Here is a 19715-nt window from a genome sequence, read left to right as displayed (position 1 = left end):
TGTCTGTGTTATGTTTTTGTTTTGGATGGATGTTCTGTTAACTGCAATTTCCCCATTTGTGGGACTAATAAAGGCATTCTTGATTCTTGATTCTTGATTCTTGATTCTTGATCAGGACTTCATGGCACCTGGAAAAACACTTTGATGCTTAAAATCAGTGGAATTCCCCTTTAACCAGAGCACACAATAATGAAAGATGTCTGTCTAGCTCGACTCCTTATAAAAGATTCTGCCTTTGTATTTTATGTTTATGATATATATCTGTGCCGCTCGAATTTAAGAGAACGTTTGGACTTGTTGTGTCGTGGTGGCGGTTCTGCACTGACGCACAGGCACAGCTTGTGCAGCGCGTCCTGCGGTGAGATCTCGCAGTGAGCCAACGTCTTGTTAAAACAAAAATACAAAGCAACAAACAAACACATTTTTAAGCCACAACACAACATGCATATAAAGTCTTAGCCATCTCCAAGACAGCAAAAATCCACTGAGACCACTCTGTGCTGCTTAACTGTGTTTGTTGACTGTGTAACAGCCCAAATGGTATGTGAACTGGTTCCAGTGTGGACCACTGTAATACACTGGCAGCAGCAATGAACATGTGAAACAAGCTGTAAAATGTATTCTGGTACTGCAGGCCATTCATTTCCTCAGAGCTGTGACGCTGCTGTGCCTACAAGCCAACATATGAAAAAAAATTCTTCATATTTTCTCAGATTTTTATAATAGCAAAAAAAAAGATTATGCAAACCAAAGAGGCTTAAAGGTTTTTTGAGCCTGCAGTCAGATGTTCTGAGTGTATTTGAGTGCTTTGTTGCTACGTCACCAGATGCTTTCCTACTTCTCATCTTTTTCTCCTTTTTTTCTGAACAAATTCGCAGCAGTTGATTTTGTTCATCTCTAAATACTTTAACTCTCGACCCAAAGATCAAACTGGAGGCCTTTTATATAAAAGCATATATCACAGATATATGCTTTTACTTCATAAAAATGAACATATTGTGTGTTTAAACAAATATTCAAACACGGGAACATGGCATCTGTTGGGGTATTCTCACTAGTGGATTGGTCTCTAATACAGGACAGTATATGGAAATGAGTCCATGTAAACGATGTATGTATTTTGATTGTACCAATAGCTTGGGTTTATCTTAGTAATCTGTAATTTTCCTCTTTTTGTTAGTGAAGGTTTTTGTTCCCTCCACCTTTGTTTCACTGTTTCAGTCAGTGAGATTTTTTTCATGCTGTTGGCTCTTTGTTCTCTGGACTTTAGGTTTCTGTTTTTTCCTCTGTAGGTTTCCTGTTGTGTTTCTGCAGTGCCTTTTCTTCATGAAGTAAGTTTTTGTTAAAGATTTATTTGGGGGATTCTAATTGATGGGAACAATTCATAGATGGGAAAGAAGAACCTAAAGGAGAAAATGGCTGCGTAACAAGCAGTGTGTGAAAAACTAAGTGTACCTTTGCTGCCCCCATAGGGATTAAGAGGGGACACAGCAGCCAGGTGCCTCTAATTAAATGCACTTAATTAATCATCAGCAAGCGTGGTCGCCTCTATGAAAGCAGAAGTTTGGGCAGTTTGCTGCTGTGGAGCATTAACAGAATGCCAAAGAGGAAAGAAATCAGCAGTGATCTTAGAGAAGCAGCTGCTGCTGCTCACCAGTCTGGGAAGGGTTAAAAGTCTATTTTCCAACAATCTGAAGTCCATCATTCTGCAGCGAGAAAAAATTATTCACACATGGAAAACATTCAAGACAGCTGCCAATCTTCCCAGGAGTGGATGTTCCAGAAAATTCAGCCCAAGGTCAGACTGTGCAGCGCTCACAGAAACTGCAATAAACCCAAACACAAACTAAAGGCTTGAGCGACCTTTTCAAGAATATGTTAGTGATAAAAACAGGACATGATTTCAGCTGCCTGGTGCAGATGGAGAAAACAATGTGTCTACATCAGTTGACAAGTGGAAGAAGGGTGAGAACTCAAAGTGACCCTGACAGGAAATTACAGCCTTCACCCCTAATATTAGATAACAAACTAGAGCAGTAAATGAAACTAGCAATAGCAGTGAAATCCCCACAGCAGCCTCAGTTGTCAGATTAAATTCAGCGTTGTGAAGTTTTATTTTGCTGTCGGAAATAAATTATAACATCTTAGAATATTTATACCAATGAGCCGAAACATTCTGAACGCTCACATTTTGCGACAAGGGCCCATTTCAAGGTCTGGGAGTTAGTAGATAGCAAACCCAGAGTCAGCTCTCATAATCAGGTGAAAAGACCAAAGTAGTTCTGACGGGGGCCAAATTGAAATGGCTACAGCTGGATCACAGCACCTCAGGAGTGCCAAAGCTTGTAGGGTCACAAATAGTGAGTTCTTACAAGCAGTCATCCAAATGCGCTGGAATTGATCTATAATCTGATCAATAATCTGATCTATAATCTGATGTATAATCTGATCTGTTGCAGCTCCAGCTCACACTGCCTGGGACATAAAAGGTGTGCTGCTAGGTGCTAGGTCAATGCCTCAGCATGCTGTTGTTGTCATGTCAGCATATACCAGCATATATATATACAGCATATACCGTAGCTCATATTTGAAATGATTAATAAATGCTGACCTTTGGACAGACGCACTTCTATCTGAACCACTAGCGATGGTAAGTCAACATGTTTCATCCACATGATCCTAATGTTAACCTCAGCACATCTACGGTCTAACTTTGGACCTCAGTCGGTGCTCTGCAGGGTTTCTCTGCGCCTTGAGGTGTGAAACATTTCTTTTGTGTTCAGAACCAGATCCCAGATATATTTTGAGTGCACCGTTATGAACGCTGGCAGTGAGGAAACAACTGAATTAGCTCTCTGCTGCATGTGTTTTCTTTTGAAGTGTCTCACCGCACTACGCACATAAACCCATAAGAGCAGCAGACCTCATAATTACACAGCCAAGACGCCCACCACAGCCCAATAAATGACAAGATGACATAAATCTCTGGGTGTCTAGAACAAGAGAAAATAGACAACACACAGAAGCTGGTCTGACATGGTCCTTTCATGTAAGCACACTAATCCGGCACTTCACCCTGCCTCCCACTGTTAAACACTGAAGAGGCAGTGACAGCTTGATATCTCTGAACTCAACTAAACTTAGACGCATAATGATTGGAAATCTGAAAGAAAAGTCTGTGAAAGATAAAGACAATGAGCAGGAGAACATCACACAATGGAATCTGTGTCTGACCACATCCTTTCATAGGAGAGGCTCAATGGTTCACTGAGGGCTGGGTGTGAGTAGCAGCCCCCAAAGCAGCAGTGATGTACTTCAAGTAACGATGAGGGCTGCTTCATGAACGAGGGAAAGACGTGACAGATTCCTTTGGAATCCACCAGGAAGGCCTGGAAGGAGCAGCTGCAGTTCACCTGCAGGGTCAACTGCTGTGCTTCCTCCTGGCTGTAACCCTACCCACAACCCTCAGTGATTGCTATTAATCTGGTTGATGGTCGGAGGTTAGGAATCAATATGCATCTACACATATCTATAAATATCTTATTGCTATTGATAAGCAGGGGAACATGTGCTACAACATAAAAGGCTTCCCAAGAACACTATGGGGGATCCCAAGGATGTTTCCAGGATATGAAGTCATACCGGTGTGTTCTGGTTATGCTGTGCAGTCTCCACCCAGTTGGATGTGCTCAGAAAACCACTAAAGGGAAGTTAGGGTCACATACACCTCCTTATGTGGAATTTTCCCCTATCTTTCATACCCAAGTTCATTTTGATCTTCTGGTGTAAAAGAGGCCTTAAAATCATCTCCCATGATGCACTGAGCACTTCTCAAGCCTCTTGTGTTTTTTAAATTCTGGACCAGGGCATCACCGAGCTCCTGGACAGTCTGAGGTGGCACTGGATGGACCGAAGCATGATGTCCCAGAGGTGTTCTATTGGCTTTAGATCATTAGTTTGGGGGAAGTCAAAGGTATCAGATCCTTTATTCTCCAGGAACTGCCTGCATAGTCTGACGCCTGAGGTCGGGCGCTCAGGACCCACTGCACCAGCCATCTGTTTCTGACGTTTGGTCAGAGATATTCACACCAGTGGCTGCTGAAGGTCATTTTGTAGCTCTGGCAGTGTTCATCCTGTTCCTCCTTGCACAGAGGAGCAGATACGAGTCCTGCTGATGGGTCAAGGACCTGTCCAGCTCTCTTAGAGTAACTGCATGTCTCCTGGAATCTCCTCCATGCTCTGAGACTGTGCTGGGAGACACAGCAACCCTCCTGGCAATGCTTTAAAAGCCACCAACCAAGCTGAGGTTTTGCAGACAGTCTTGTTCTGTTCTCCACTTAACTCATCCTATCCGCTTCACTCGGTGAGGGTGTTCCTCGTGACCTGATGCAGTGCTGAGTTTGATGTTGCTGGATAAGTAGCTCTCATACTCGTGCTTTTTGTTACCTTTTTGCTTCACTCGGAGCTGCTGCCTGCTCCGCTCTGTGTGTGGGTGGAGGGCCACACATACACATACACACGCATACATCTGTGAGACACACATTCACTGGCATTAAAGTACTCCAGAGTCTCTTACTTGTACACCTAATTGATGTGGCAATCCTTTACCCTGAAGTTAACACATTGGTTTTCAATGAGCCCCACAGGTAGGGGTGCAGGGCCACTGCAGGCGAGAGAAAACAAGGAGAAAAGTGCAACTAAAGAATGAATCTGATTTGAAAGAGCCTGCTGATGCTGCTCTCTTCTTTTTAATTGTCTATAAATTATGACGAGAGGGGCATGACATTTTTTTGGCTTCTGAACTGAGGCCACGCCAGAATAGTTTCAGGACCACTGGACTAACCTAGTCCTAACTTTAACACTAAAACCCAGTAGCTGTCATCAGGGTAGCTGGACATGTTTTTATATAATTGTATTAATTTTATTGTGTTAAATTTCCTGTGAAAATGGACACACACACACACACACACACTGAGTGTATCCTTACAGCTGTCCTGTTTTCCAAACAGTAACTTTATGACTGAATTTATGTGATGCCTTTAGGGGACATCTTTGCTGGTGTTAAAATTCCCTGAATGGACAGAATCAGAATCACAGTCTCCTTTATTATTCCCAAAGAAAACTGCTTTGTTACAGATGCTCAATGGAAAATATAAATATGAAAGATAGAAAATATGAAGGCAGATAAATGTAAACTCTCTCTAAAAAAATGCGTTTAAAAAACAAAATAATAGCCTATTCACTGTGGAATCCTAAATAATACTATGTAAAATATAACCAAGGTAATAACAATGTAACTATGAACATTCAGCCACACAGCAGTTTATCGGTAATCATGGTCTGCACTAATATTAATTTGAAGGGTGTCAATTTTAGGAGAATTTCTGTACTGACAGATTTTTCTGTTGAATGATAAAATCACAAATCTACTGAACTGATGGGAAAAGGAAATAATAATAATAATAAACAATATATAATAAAAAGCTCAGCGTCTGCCATGATAAAACAATTACATTTCTGATTTTACTGTTATAGACGGAGAAAGTGATTTTACATGTTCACCGTCTTATAATAATTCATATTTTGTCACAGTTTTCTTACCTGTGTCTAAAGCGAGTGATTTATGTATTAATCTGAATGCTTAGTTTATCACATCAGGGTTTTCATTCTCAGCCCCCGAGTGTCTCTGTGCATCTGTGAGCCACTGATGACTTGTAGGTCTGTCAGCCTGAGGGAAAGTAGCACACGTATGTACTTAAGAAGTCTCTGAACTTGTTCCCAAATTACAAGAAGTGCAGTTAAAAATAAACCCGGCCTAAATGCGCACTGGCTTCCTTCTGATCTGTGTAAGAAGACGATTGTCATTTGTTGGCTCATTTAAGCGACGTCATTTAAAGAATCCTGTGGTTTCTTTGGCCCTGAGAACACGCTTCTTCTAATATTACTGATGGTTTTCACATATACCAAGGACAGAGTATTCACATTTTATACCCTTAAACATCGGCGTGTCTCCGTCCTCCTACAGATAACAGTTATAACAGTTTAATTACAGGGCAGCCGTGAGTTACATGCAGTATCTTTATCTGTCTGTGACGTGAAAAGCTCACACAGCTGCATCTGAAATTTCATAATTTGGGGTGTAGAAAACTCCAGCGCCTGGTAATAAGAGACCTACAGCTACCGCAGAGCCGATCATTTCTATCTGGCTTCACTTGAGTGTGAAACATCAAATCCTAAATTCTTTGAAAGTATGATGCTGAGCGATAGCAGCTTTATGTGTGTGATTAAAGGCTGCGCTGACAGCCTAAAGCTTTACACAGTATATCTAACGTTAGGCCTTATTAACATTCAATGGGGCTCTCACGGACGGGTGAACAGGAAGTCTTTGCAGCTGATGGGGGGGACCACACCGAGAGCTTTTTCTTACACTACTGTACATCCCTGGGTCTTAATCGCCTGGAAACTGTATACGAGCTGGACTTTTATAGTTTCCCACTTAATTATTTATTCAGCCAGTTAATAATAACTGTCCTTAATGTATCTCTTTAAATGATGCTTGGTCCTGGTGTCACCACTGAAATGTTCTGGTTTTCATTTTTTCACCACATACAGATTCCTGTGGACACAACTGGATAAACCTACAACTGATGAGACCAACAACATGCGTGACCTGATGTACAGTTTGCACAGCTGTCAATCATCCTATCAGACCCACTTCATATGAGATGAATGGTTGCTATCGGCCAAGCCAGGTGGGACTGTGAACTGGAGTGGGGCCTGAAACCTGAAGCCAAAAAAGCAGATCCACATGCTGCTGCATTAGCTTCTGTCTGTTAGCCACATGAGAGTGGCTCCAAAACTGAGGCAGCCCCCATGGATGCCCATGTTCATAAGAGCATCATAACAGCTGCACAGTGGGTGATTTTTTTTTTTTTTAATAAATCTATTTGGATCCTGAGAAGGACCAAACTTGGAGCTGTGGGCCGACACAGGGGAGCAGCGGCTGTCTGCTAAGACTCACCTCTCCTAATTCAGGTCATTGAATTGGACCTGTCACTGGTGTTGATAAAAACTGCAATATTTTCAGTGCAAGTATCTAAAAATTATATAAAAGCTCATCAGTTTGAGTAAGCACCAGTTAACAAATGCGTGTGTGCTGTATATACATCACAGATTCAGCTCACTAACAAAGCCTTCTAGCATGATTTGAAAACTTAGCACCCCACTTTCTCGTCTGCTGCTAGTTGCTGACAGCACCATCCAACATCGCACCTGTAATGTCTGCACAGGAATCCCTGCGTGGTGACACACTGCTGCTTTGCTCAGTTAACTTCTCGTGTTCGACCTGAAGGGAAGCTCTGTGCAGCTCACCTGCAGCTGTGCTCCAAAATAAATGTCCTCAACAAATATTAGAGAAAACCTAAATTGTGCACCCACAATACTTTTCTGTCCAAACTCCCAAATTACGGAAAATAGAATTCATGTTGAACATATAAATAAACTCAAACTTTTTTAAGTCATTAAAGATGTATGCTGTACAATCATCCCACCCTGGGAAAAAAAAACAGTTCAAAGACATCATTAAAAGCCTAAAATAACACAGCATTCGTGCCCATAATGAGTGTATGTAAACTTCCATCCATCCAACAATTATTATCTTAGTGTTTCTAAAACCTCTTCATAAACTATTCACCAGTACCGCAGCAGTCAGACTCACTTCTACACAGTGACGTATCGTGTTTGAATACAGTTACTTTGGCCTTCCTTTCAACCCCAACATTACACTCAGCAGTTAGTCCTTCACAGCATGTTGTGGTTCCTGCTAATCATTACGCTGATCAGTCGTCCCTGACTTCACTGCAGGAACAAATTCTGCTTGTTTGTTGTTACTAATCTGCCACCAGCTTGTTCCAGGAATGGGCGACAAGCCAACCATCTGGCAAGCTAGCCAGTCTTATATTAATTTTTACTTCACGTTTTACTGAATTTAATTTCCTTATGAATACTCTAAATTAGTCATACAGAAGTACATTAGAGTAGGGTTACATTCCCATTTGTCTTTTTTATATAAATGTTCACCTGTTTGTCATGCACAAATGTAAATCTTAATAGATGAACTCTAAAACCAAAGTGCATGTTTGAAAGGTGAGTTTCTGAATCTTTATGACGTGACTACAGTGCAGCCCTGCACCTGCTTCAGTTGCCACCTGGTGAATGAGAAAAAGCATAGTTTCACACCATATAAACTTAAAAGGTCATTAGTATCCAATAATAATTCCCATGAAATCACCATTCATTCTCTGTTAGTTAATGCCCATCTAATAACTTTATCTAATGTAAGGATACGCAACTCAAGTAGAAACTTGTGCACTTAAAAAGCTTTAAATATTGGTGCAATCAGTAGTTTCATGTTGGACACACTGTTTCCAGTCTTGTTGCTAAGTTAAGTTAGTGACTGCCTGCAGCCTTTTATTTTATGACCAGACAAAAACGAGAAGTTCCCAAACAGGGAGCAATCTGACGACAGTAGCAGCCACACATTTCCACACATGGACACCAAATGTGTGTCAGTATCCTCCACTTGGTGGAGAACACTTCCAGATCCTTGGAGAAAGCAGTTTATTATGATAACAGGAACAGTCCCAAATTACTGAGTCAAAGAGGAGTTCAGAGACGACTCAAAATAGCAGCGCGCACACTTGTAGCTGGTGGGTGTGGACACATGTTTGCAGATGTGTGCGTTTGCTCTTTGAGTTAGCCACAGTCAGCTTGCCACAGGACAGCAACATGGGGGGGGGGGGGGGGGGGGGGGGGGGATACTGATATATTTAAAAGAGCAGCAAGAAATAAAAGCTGTCAAAGAGATTTGATCACAAAATTCATTCACGGGCTTTTGTGGTGTAAGCTACAGGTAGCTCTCTCTGCACTTTGCTTTTAGCCTGCATGTGTTACCACTTTGTCAAATTACTGCCATTAGGAGCATGCTGAAATAACTATTAGCAGTTGCTCTCTAATGCAGCCCACCCATGGATATACGGACAAATACTGCAGTAGTAAAGACTACTAAAGAAAACTTACAAATGTGCTGAGCCTTAGCCAAGTCCTAATGTCCTTTTACTTGTTGTTGTTGTTTTTAAAGCAGTTCAGATTTATTTCTTGGTCCTGCTAATGTTCACATCTATTACTAATCTAATTTTACAGTTCAAAATCCCACAAGTTAAATTACCAGAGAGGACCGGGAATCTTTTAGCCCCCACCTCCCCCATTAAATATTTATCCTATCCATATGGATCTTTAGAAACAGTTTCACTTTCACAAAGAGTGTTTTATAGGCTCCCTGTGCGCTAAAGTCAAAGGTTGAATATCTTCATTTTTAAAACCTTTCAGTTTGGTTGCAAGTTTGACGCTACAGCATGCTTTGCTCAATAAGACTGCTGTAGAGTTCTCTCTCATTTAGTATATTTGCAGCCCGGGGAAACTAAAGCACATCAGTATGATTCAGAGAGCATTATTTAGTTTTGGAGAGCGAAGCTGAGCCCCACCTGACTTTCTTCTTGTTAATCTTCAGTCTTAAGTTCAGTTTAGTTGATTTTATATAGCACCTTTATATACCAAGGTAAAGACTCTACAATATTAGACAAAAAACAAAATCAGATGATCTCCTCCTGATGATCTCCGAGAAATATTCTGTGGACTGACGAGACCAAAGGTCTGCTTCCTGTTACATGTTGCGTAAAACCAACACAGCATTTCATGAAAAGAACACCATTCACATTGGTGATGGTGTGATGGTGCTTCAGGACCTGGATGGCTTGCCATAACTGATGGAACCATGAATTTATATAAAAATATATAAATATGAATATTTATTTTTTCAGATGTACCTGTAGCATAGGAAAGGTTGAAAATGTTTTTAATATGTGATGTCCTGCTACGTCCTGAACTGTCACATAAAATAAGCTGACATATATCCAGTGTTTGTGTGCTTCCAGCTCAGAGACGGCCTGCTCTGGTTTCCTTTTTGCTCAAAGCTCAAAGCTGTGACAGAAACATTTTCCCAGAACACTGATAACTGTTAATGGCAGCATTACTTGTACACAAATATTGTTCAGCAAACACAGAGTGTAATGTTTGTTTGCACATGTTCACAGCAATGTGGGTTAGAGCACGTGATCTCTTAGAAACTACAGTCTGCACTGACCTGCGGTCCTGCAGGCCCAACCAATCCATCACTGCCCGGAAGTCCAGGCTCCCCCTAGTTGGATGGGAAACACACACTGAGAGGCAATGTGGCAAAACAGCACACAAATTCAACCCCATTACATTAATTATCTGTCTCACCTCACACGTGTTTCTTGTAATTGAACAGAGAACAGTAGAAATTGAATACAGAAGCAAATGTAACTGAAAAGCTCAACCATTAGGAGCCTGTTCTCGGCACTAGTATTCAGTTAACCTGAGATGCTGCGTCCACATACAGGGACAGAACCTTATACTTCATTCTGCTCGTGTTTTATACTTTATGTCATGTTGACTTTGTTGTGTTGTACTATAAAATAAATCCATTGTTCCCAGGGCATTTTTTGTATGTAACAACCATGTAACAAAATACAACTTTCTGTTCAAAGAGGAAGTTTAGTTTATACTGTATACATATCAGGTCCATCTAATCACAAATACCAAGGAAAAATTACAAATGCATCGCAAACAGGAGCGCAGATCTCAGGAGGTTAATAATAAAAATATTATATTGCAAACATTACAAAATAAACACTTGTGTAATACATTTAAATACAAATATTAAGAAATAATATCATATATAACAAAGTAAAAAAATATATATATATTTATATATATATATATATTTTGGATTAGTTGACTATTTACCAAATATTGACTGAATCTAAGCCTCACTGTGGATCTTACCATTGGTCCAACTTCTCCTGAAGGTCCCGGCTCTCCTCTCTCACCAGGAACACCCTGCACATAAAAAATATTTTCAGTTCATCCATCCTCTTCATCGTGCTCAGGGATGCGGGGAGGGGGGCTATCTCAGCTGTCATAGGGCGGGAGGAAGGGTACATCCTGTACAGGTCACCACCCTGACGCACGGCCACCACAGAGAGACAGACAACCACTCACACCTTTTGGCAATTTAGAGTCACCAATTAACCTGACCCCAGTAAGTGCATGTCTTTGGACTGTGGGAGGAAACCCACGCAGACACGGGGAGAACATGCAGACTCCACACAGAGAGGCCCAGGCGGATTCAAACCCAGACCTTCTAGATGTCCTTCTAGCTGTGAGGCAGCAGTGCTAACCACCACGCCACCGTGCTGCCTATTTCTTCAGTTCAATTTTATTTATATCACTCCAACACTGTAAGGTAAAGACCCTACAATAATGATTAATAATTACAATCATTTTGAATGTAAGTCACTTTTAAATAACATTTCACCACCAAAATGTCAATTGTGAAATTAGATCATATCAGATGGAAAATGTTGACTGCTGATGATGCATATTTTGTATGATTAATAAAAGTTCTGAACCCATATGTTGGTCTACATGGAATTTTTTTTTAAAGGACCATTGCAAACATTAATACCAAAGCTTGTTAGAAACAGCAAAAGAATGAAATTCATCTGAAGCAGCTGATCACTGTGAATGTTTTAGATGTCGTGATAACTGAAGCAGCAGTAACAGCAGTTAGAGACTCTCAGGGTCTCTGTGTGTGTTCACAAAACAGCAGATTTGTATGTGCATGTAAACATGCGAGCTGTGGCAGCAGTGCTTTTGTCAGTGGGTGTGATGGCCAAAACTGGTCACACCTACTTTGTAATATGCTTGACAAACTTTTTAATGTACAGTAATGATGTACATCAGTTTTAATAATCAGCTACAATGCTGATTATATTTTCATAAATAGCATGCAAACAGCACCTCCTTCATAGTTTTTAGCAGGCTTGTAATCTGTGATCTGTGTGAATGAAAAAAAAAACACACCCACACAGGTCAAAGGTTTTCACTAGGAAAATGTAGTCCCTGAACTCTTTGCAACAAACTAAAAAATATGAAGCCACCTTGGCCGGGGACTTTATGTGGGATGAAATTATTCAGCAATAAACTCAGAATCTGGTCCCTGTGGTGAGAAAGGTCTGAAGGTTCCTGGTTCCTAAGTAAACATGTCGTAGTTTTGGGAGAAAAGAACAAACTTCTAAATTATAATTTTGAACAGTTCGTTTTACTTTTTAATGACACAAAATGGCTTTAATGTTGTGCACACCAGGAGCTAAAACTGCATGTTATCAGTGACTTCAGAGACACAAAACAGCCATAAAATACAAAAGGTGGCCAAGAGTTAAGAGAGCTGCAGAAAGAGAAAAAAAAAAGAAGCTAAAAAGCATTTAGGATTGCATAAATGCAAACAATCATAATTATAAAGAACCTGTGGGAATATCATAGACTCACCTCAGGTCCTGGAGGACCTGGTTGTCCTGTTAAGCCTGGTTCTCCTCTGTCTCCCTAGGCAATAATAACAGAATGAAGAACTGTCCACACAACAACCAATCTCAAGATGAACCAACTCTGAAACTACTCGGTTTTTTTAAGACTTACCTTTGTTCCTTTAAGACCAGGTGCTCCTCTTGGTCCTGGTGGACCTGCTTCACCCTGCGCAGCAGAGGGAAGACAAGAGTGGACGGGTCAGAAACCTGCTCACTGAAATCAACAACCTGAAGTATGCTGATGCACCCGTGTCCTGTGATATTTTCAAGCATAAATTCTCAGGCTCGTAGTTTGATCACACCTGAACGTGTGACGTCATCTATTCCCAATAAATGAATATAGAAATCTGAAGAAACAATCCTTCCTACAGACTTCACAATCACATTTTATTCATTTATTTACTTTAATCATGACTGTTGTGCATACATACATACACAGTAAATAAAAGTTCATGAGCTCATCATCATACTAATACTGATTTGATGAAACTTAACCCCCCCCCACACCCCATGTAAGGCATCAAATCTCTTTACCTTCATTCCTGGTAATCCTTGGGGGCCAGGATCACCAGGTTTTCCTTCTTTACCCTAGGAACAGAGCACACCATTTCCATCATGTTCAGACAGCATGCATCCCCAAATCTGAGCAAAATATAAGTTAAAAAAGTAAAAAGTTATCAGCACTTACAGGCTCACCATCAGGCCCTGGTGGCCCTTCTGTCCCTCTCTCACCTTGTAAACCCTGCAGCATAAAAACACTCCATAACGACAAACAGAAACGTTGTCCTGACATTGAGGCACAACAGCAGCGAGACCTTGGCTCTATGAGCAGCAAGGATGTGGCTGGCCATCACCTCAGCCCACCCCAAAATATCACATATACTCTTGGATGGATTGCCTTTATATGACTGATCCCACTTTTCAGACTTTTCAGATACAAATGACAATCATGCCTCTGCCCTTTCATGAGCACTTTATGTTTAGGCAGCTCTCCATTAAGGACACTTGGAGATTTCCAGAATTTCCCTTAGTAAACAAATACTACTATGACTCATTAACAGTAAGTCATTATAACCACACATCATTAGAGGTCATTAGCAGAGGACTCAAGTCTTGATATGTATGTTTTTTGAATGAGGCTACAAATCCACATCAAATAAACTGGCAGTTTCCGGGTTTCCAGTTGTCGTGTTGTGGTCTCTTCTCCCCTTCTGTGTAGCATATGCAATTTTAAATGGGTGTATAATGACCTCCAATATAATGATACAGTATAGAACATATTATTATTGCATCAAATACGCAATAAAAAACAAAAAAGCCCCAAGATAGCACAATAATAAGTGGGGTTGCATTATGATGATTAATCACACTCATCAGCCCACTCACTGTCCAGCAATGGGGCCCTGTACTCCACTCATATGTCTGGACACCAGAGCCCTGCTGTTAAAACTACAAGAAAGGAAAGAGACAAGTCATCTATCAAATGTAGGTCTTTGTGTTACCATGCGTCCCGGTGGGCCCTGCTGCCCAGGTGGGCCGACTACACAATTACAGTCTTCTTCTTCCACCGTGGCGGTTCGATTCAGAGGACACTGATGATACACAAACACAATTAGATTAACAGAGTAGGTCACAAATGTATTATTTGGTGGTTAAACCTTTATTAGCAACATCAGATCAAAGTGTGAGTCCACCCTTACCCTTTCATCATCCTGTTTATCAGGAGAGACAAGACAAGAGAAAAATAATGGTTAATAATGGTACAGTAGGCTCATCCATGTCACCATATACAGCCTTTCAAGTGCAAAGCCTTTGAAGTGGGAATGAAAAAAGAGAGTGAGAGTAGAGCAGTTACCACAGAGTAGATTTCACAAGCTGTTTCTCTCTCGCTCTGATGAGGATCACAGTACAGACGCAGCTTCTGAATCTCCACCTGAATGGAAGCAACATGGATCAAACATGCTTTATTTGAGCCTTTACACCATTTAGACCAGATTTCTCCCATACTGGCTTCTCTCCATTGGCTCCCATTTAAAATCCTTCTCCTCACATACAAGGTCTTGAATAATCCGGCCCCATCTTATGTTAAAGACCTCATAGTACCATATCACCCCAACAGAACACTTCACTCTCAGACTGCTGGCTTACTTGTGGTTTGTCCCGTATTTAAGAGTAGAATGGGAGGCAGAGCCTTCAGGACCCTCTGCTGTGGAACCAGCTCCCAGTTTGGATTCAGGAGACAGACGGTTTTAAGGTCGGGCTCAAAACTTTCCATTTTGATAAAGCTTACAGTTAGGGCTGGATCCGGTGACCCTGAGCCCTCCCTTAATTACACTGTAACAGGCCTAAGCTGCAGAGGGCTTCTCATTATGCACTGAGCGTGTCTTCAACACTCACCTTTTTTCAGTCTCTCTATGTTTATGCACCACTCTGCATTTAATCATTAACAGAGGTGGGAAGTAACGAAGTACAAATACTTCGTTACTGTACTTAAGTAGATTTTTCAGGTATCTGTACTTTACTTAAGTATTTATTTTTCTGACTACTTTTTACTTTTACTCCCTACATTTTTACACAAGTATCGGTACTTTCTACTTCTTACATTTTCAAACAGACTCGTTACTTTTTAACACGTCAGAGAGAAGTTTGCATTTCCGGTCAGTGCGCCGTCAAACATCAAACGATCTGAGCCTAAACGGAGGAATAATAACATAAGAGACAATCGTACTGCGTATCCTCCATCATCGGGGCTTTTCTCGTACAAAGGGATTAAATACGCAAACCCATATAATTAATGTCTCATTTATAGCGCTATAATCAGGGGTTACAGCGGGCCGGACAGAGTCCGTAAGTTGTGCTGCGGCACATAAACAGCTTAATTAGCGCTACTGAAGAGGAGCGAGCACGAAGGGAGTAACGTGTGGCAGGTAAATGCAACGTTTCTAAATGCTCAACAAATATCAGCAAACACACAAAGTGTGTGCAGTTTGTCACACAGTGTGTCTGCTAGCTAAAAGAAGAGCTGCTGTATTTCAGGGAGAGCAAAGAGAGAGAAGTTCACTCAGAGATGGAGAAAGAGGACAGGAGAGGAAGAAGAGAGGTTAGATTTAAAGGTAAGGACTGGAAAATAAACTGAAGTATGCTGACTTTGTGTAATTCAAAGATTGTATGAAAATACTGCAGTTTAGGTTAGCTTGTTGTACTGTATTTACAGTAAAGCTCTGTGTTGGACTGGAGCACAGTGTTTGTGTTCATGGTCAGAGTTACAGGTTACATCAGTGCAGCAGAGATGAGTCTGAATCAAAGCTGCTGATGCTGAGATTCATTCACTGAATCCAACATTTCTACAGCCTGTATGCTGTCAGTGTAGGGGATGGAGATCAGCTCAGATAGCTGTGAAATACTGGGTTACATCTTTGTGAGTTCACTTCATCCACACAGAGCAGTAAACCTCAGAGCAGCAGCAGCAGGTCAGGTGATCACAGCCTGCACACCAACATCATTTACTGCAGCTACAATAGAAAGCTGTGATTCTTCTCCCCATGCAGAGCCACTACAGCTGATCTTAGGGTTCCTCCACCTGCTGAATCCCACTGTAACCCCTGAGTATCCTCATGTTGGTGTTTAGGTGGAGGCACAGTCACCCTCTACTATGGAGGACACAGAGAACAGAGCTGTGTTTAAATTCACTTTCACAGTTTGTGTCCTACATAACAGTTTCAAGCTGAGTGCATTCATTAGGATTAAAATTTAGATTGGAATAACGTTTGTATTCTCATGTAATATTATTTTATATTATTACAATAATATATAATGAGGTTCGGTTAGTTTTACACAAAAATAGCAGGTAGAAACATCCTCCAAAGAACTACTTTTACTTTCTTACTTTGAGTACATTTCAGAGCCTGTACTTTTTTACTTTTACTTAAGTAGAGAAGTTGAACCAGTACTTCGACTTTTACTAAAGTATTTTTTAACATAAATACTTGTACTTCTACTTAAGTACAGAATGTCAGTACTTTTGCCACCTCTGATCATTAATGATTATTCAACATTTCCTGTCTCCCTCCCCTCACCCACAGCCTTACAATATAATTGATGTGGTGCTATATAAATAAAATTGAATTGATATTAATTGATTGAAACAACAGCTCAGTGGTTGAAACTTGGACAGTTGGGTGTGATAAAGCAGGCTAACATTAAGCTTCTGGAATGGCCTTCATAAAGTCCCAACCTCAACCTTATTCCAAATTTGTGGACTGCATATATATGATATGAAAAATCATTAAAAGCAAAATTGATAGCTGGAGTTAGAAATTAGCATAATGGGCCCCTTTATGTGCTGCTTTACAAGTCTTAATAAATGTGTGGCTACTGTTCTTAGCAAAAGCATTTCCTGTTTTATGTTTGGGTCAGGTGTGAGACAGCGTTCCACATACGGACTGCAGCTTCCAGAATAAATGTATTGGACTGAAATGGAAGATTGTTTCAACACAACAGGATCTAATTAAAAAAAAACTCTTTTAATATATATTTTAATCCACTCAAAAAAAGTCATATTCTTTCATTAAAAAGCTCAGCATCGGACCTCAAAGTCTTTTGGATTTCGATCTCTTACTCACAGGTACGGTGATGTCTGATCCTCGCCGCTTAGACACCTGTGTTTCCCCGTTGATGTAAATTGGCTCCACTGGCTTCAGCATGACTTCCTGGATCCGCTGATCGTCGAGGAAACCGGTGACCTGGCGCGGCCTGACTAATACTTTAATCTGATGCCATTTTCCATCATAAAGAGCCTGAGAGAGATGATATATAATATATTTCATGAAAGCTGGCCTTCTGTCAGATTATCTGAAACATGCATTAATTGAGAGGCTGAGGCAGGTCTTTGTTCACGCTGTCATTCATGAGTAAAATTGGATGTGAAAACAACTATTAACTTGTCAATTCTTCTTTCACGCAGCCCTCTGTTTCTGCTGCCAGACTTAAATGTGTGTTCAAGCATTTCATCAAATCTAATTTTGTCACTAAGTCCAAAAATGTGTCTTCCCTAAATGCTCTGCAAATAGTTATGACACACCAGGTACTGAGGCCAAGAACTGCTTCCTCTTTCCATCACAAGCTTTTTCAAACCACACAGAGCAGCTATTGTTTCATTGGGGCCGAGACTCATTTTCAAATGACAAATCACAGGCTCGCAGCTCACGCCACATCAAACCAAATCAAACATGTGCAAACACAAATTCAGCATAATTATAACCCTGTTCAGCGCTCCACACTGAAGAGTGTATATAAGGACCGAGGGTAGTGGGCGCTTTTTAGAAGTTCAACCTGCCGATTATTACCCAGTGCTACCTTGGAAATAGAGGCACGCATTCCAAGTACTACACATCCACCAAATGGTTTCCACCAGGGAAACATTTAGAGCAGGAAACATTTTCTTTGAGCCTTCTCCTGGCATCCTCTCCAGTTCAGCAGGCTACTGAAGTAAACAGGGAATGATGTTTAAATACTGTAGCTGCCTCCACTCACTAACACGAAGAGAAAGCTGAGGTTTGAGAAGATGATGCTCTAATATCACAATGAGTCCTTTCAAGGTAGCACAGCACACTTCTTATATTCTGCTATGGTATTTATGGCTCTCATATTCAAATGAATCATTTTGTGGCACTATATATATATATATATATGAAAAGTAATTCTTCCTATATTGATCTCTATGGACTGAATCTTTACACCAACCTGAAAGCCTGTTTTTAAAACAACTTTCTGCTCCTTTTCTGTCGTACTGGTCGTGGTGAAGGTGACAGTTTTGTCTTTTCCGCTCAGCGTTACTGCAGCCTGGATCTGCTTATCTTTTGACAGCACCCTCCAAAGGTCAAAGGACAGCTTGCTAGAAGTCCCTGTCAGGCGTAGAGTGGCTACAAATACATACGATGGAGGGAGGCCTTCTGGGAAAATCTCCCTAGTGGAAAGTTGAAACAAAAATGAAATAGCTGTTGACCTTGAATGAAGGAAATGTGATGAGTGAGATAGTTATGAGATAGATATGTTACCTGGTGTTCTCTGTGATGTCTGTGGAAGCAGTGAGGGCATAGGCTGTCTCAGAAACTAGAGAGCCAGGGATCTTCTTAGCCTTGGTCTGAATGTTCATGCCCACCATCAGCTCAAAACCTTTCTCATCACGGGATGCCACCGGGATTCGTGTGGGACAAACGGACTCTAGAAACAAAAGGGTAACTCGTTCAGAGAACTGAAATAGAATTAGTTATTTAGCTATAATTCAGCCGTGCTGATGGTGGCGCTCTGATTTGCGTTCTTGTAGACAGAACCACAAGACAAGTGGAAAATAGATAGATTTTCCCGACCTTCGCAAAGCTTCTGCTCCATGGAGTCTCGGATATGATCGATGGTGGTGTAATCTTCAGCATACAGGACATAGGTGGATGATGGTTTATTGGCAATGGATATCAGCTCTGAAGTGGTGATCTCATTGCCGACTCCCACAGCGAATACAGTAATCCCCTGTGCTCGAGCCTCCATGCTGGCATCAACCTATAGATATAAAAGGTTATCCATGATGAGAATGAGCCTCTGAATGAGGCTTTCACTTCAAACACTTTCATGTAACCCTACGAGGTGAAAGCTTGTATAGGGTTAGTGCATTAGTGTTAGGGTCAGGGTTACAGTTAGGTTTCGGGTACTGGGTAACTAGGGCATTTAAACCTCTCAGCGTGGATTTTCTACACCTGCTTGCTGTCACTAGTATTTCCATGAAGTCACATCATCAGTCCTCTGTTATTTAGAGACACCCAGAAACACTAATTTGGTTTTAAATAAGGTCACTTACTACATCATCCTGAGATTTGCCATCTGTGACCACCACAGCAATGCGGTTCTTGACCAGATTGCCCCGCTGGGAGGAGGAGAACACATGGTCCACTGCAAACTTGATGGCCCTGCCAGTCTAGAAAAAGAAAATTACAAAAAATTAAACAAAAAAAAAAAAAAAAAAAAAAAAAAATATATATATATATATATATATATATATATATATATATATATATATATATATATATATATATATATATATATATATATATATATATATAAATGCTGATGATCTAACAGAGTGAATTAAATAAAACATCACGATGCTGTGAGGGTTGGTTTTTGTGAACTAGTCTGTTTACCAGCTGGTCTATTCAG

The 19715-nt window shown here is 40.8% G+C and overlaps 1 protein-coding gene across 1 annotated transcript in view; it reads right to left on the bottom strand.

The window, feature by feature from the left end:
* The window catches only part of LOC115799723 (collagen alpha-1(XXI) chain-like), a 67421-nt gene that overhangs the window by 34136 nt on the left and 13570 nt on the right, over positions 1-19715 (bottom strand). Inside the window, exons 5-18 of the mRNA XM_030756994.1 lie at positions 19357-19473; positions 18875-19061; positions 18563-18728; positions 18249-18471; positions 17129-17302; positions 14362-14439; positions 14207-14218; positions 14009-14098; positions 13195-13248; positions 13041-13094; positions 12619-12672; positions 12472-12525; positions 10927-10980; positions 10202-10255 (exon numbers count right to left, since the gene is read on the bottom strand). Of these exons, the coding sequence (XP_030612854.1) occupies positions 10202-10255; positions 10927-10980; positions 12472-12525; positions 12619-12672; positions 13041-13094; positions 13195-13248; positions 14009-14098; positions 14207-14218; positions 14362-14439; positions 17129-17302; positions 18249-18471; positions 18563-18728; positions 18875-19061; positions 19357-19473 (1371 nt within the window). The remainder of the gene's footprint in view (positions 1-10201; positions 10256-10926; positions 10981-12471; positions 12526-12618; positions 12673-13040; positions 13095-13194; positions 13249-14008; positions 14099-14206; positions 14219-14361; positions 14440-17128; positions 17303-18248; positions 18472-18562; positions 18729-18874; positions 19062-19356; positions 19474-19715) is intronic.

The sequence above is a fragment of the Archocentrus centrarchus genome, chromosome 20, assembly GCF_007364275.1.
Source record: "Archocentrus centrarchus isolate MPI-CPG fArcCen1 chromosome 20, fArcCen1, whole genome shotgun sequence".
Classification (NCBI taxonomy): domain Eukaryota; kingdom Metazoa; phylum Chordata; class Actinopteri; order Cichliformes; family Cichlidae; genus Archocentrus; species Archocentrus centrarchus.
This window is presented reverse-complemented; position numbering and strand designations above follow the sequence as displayed.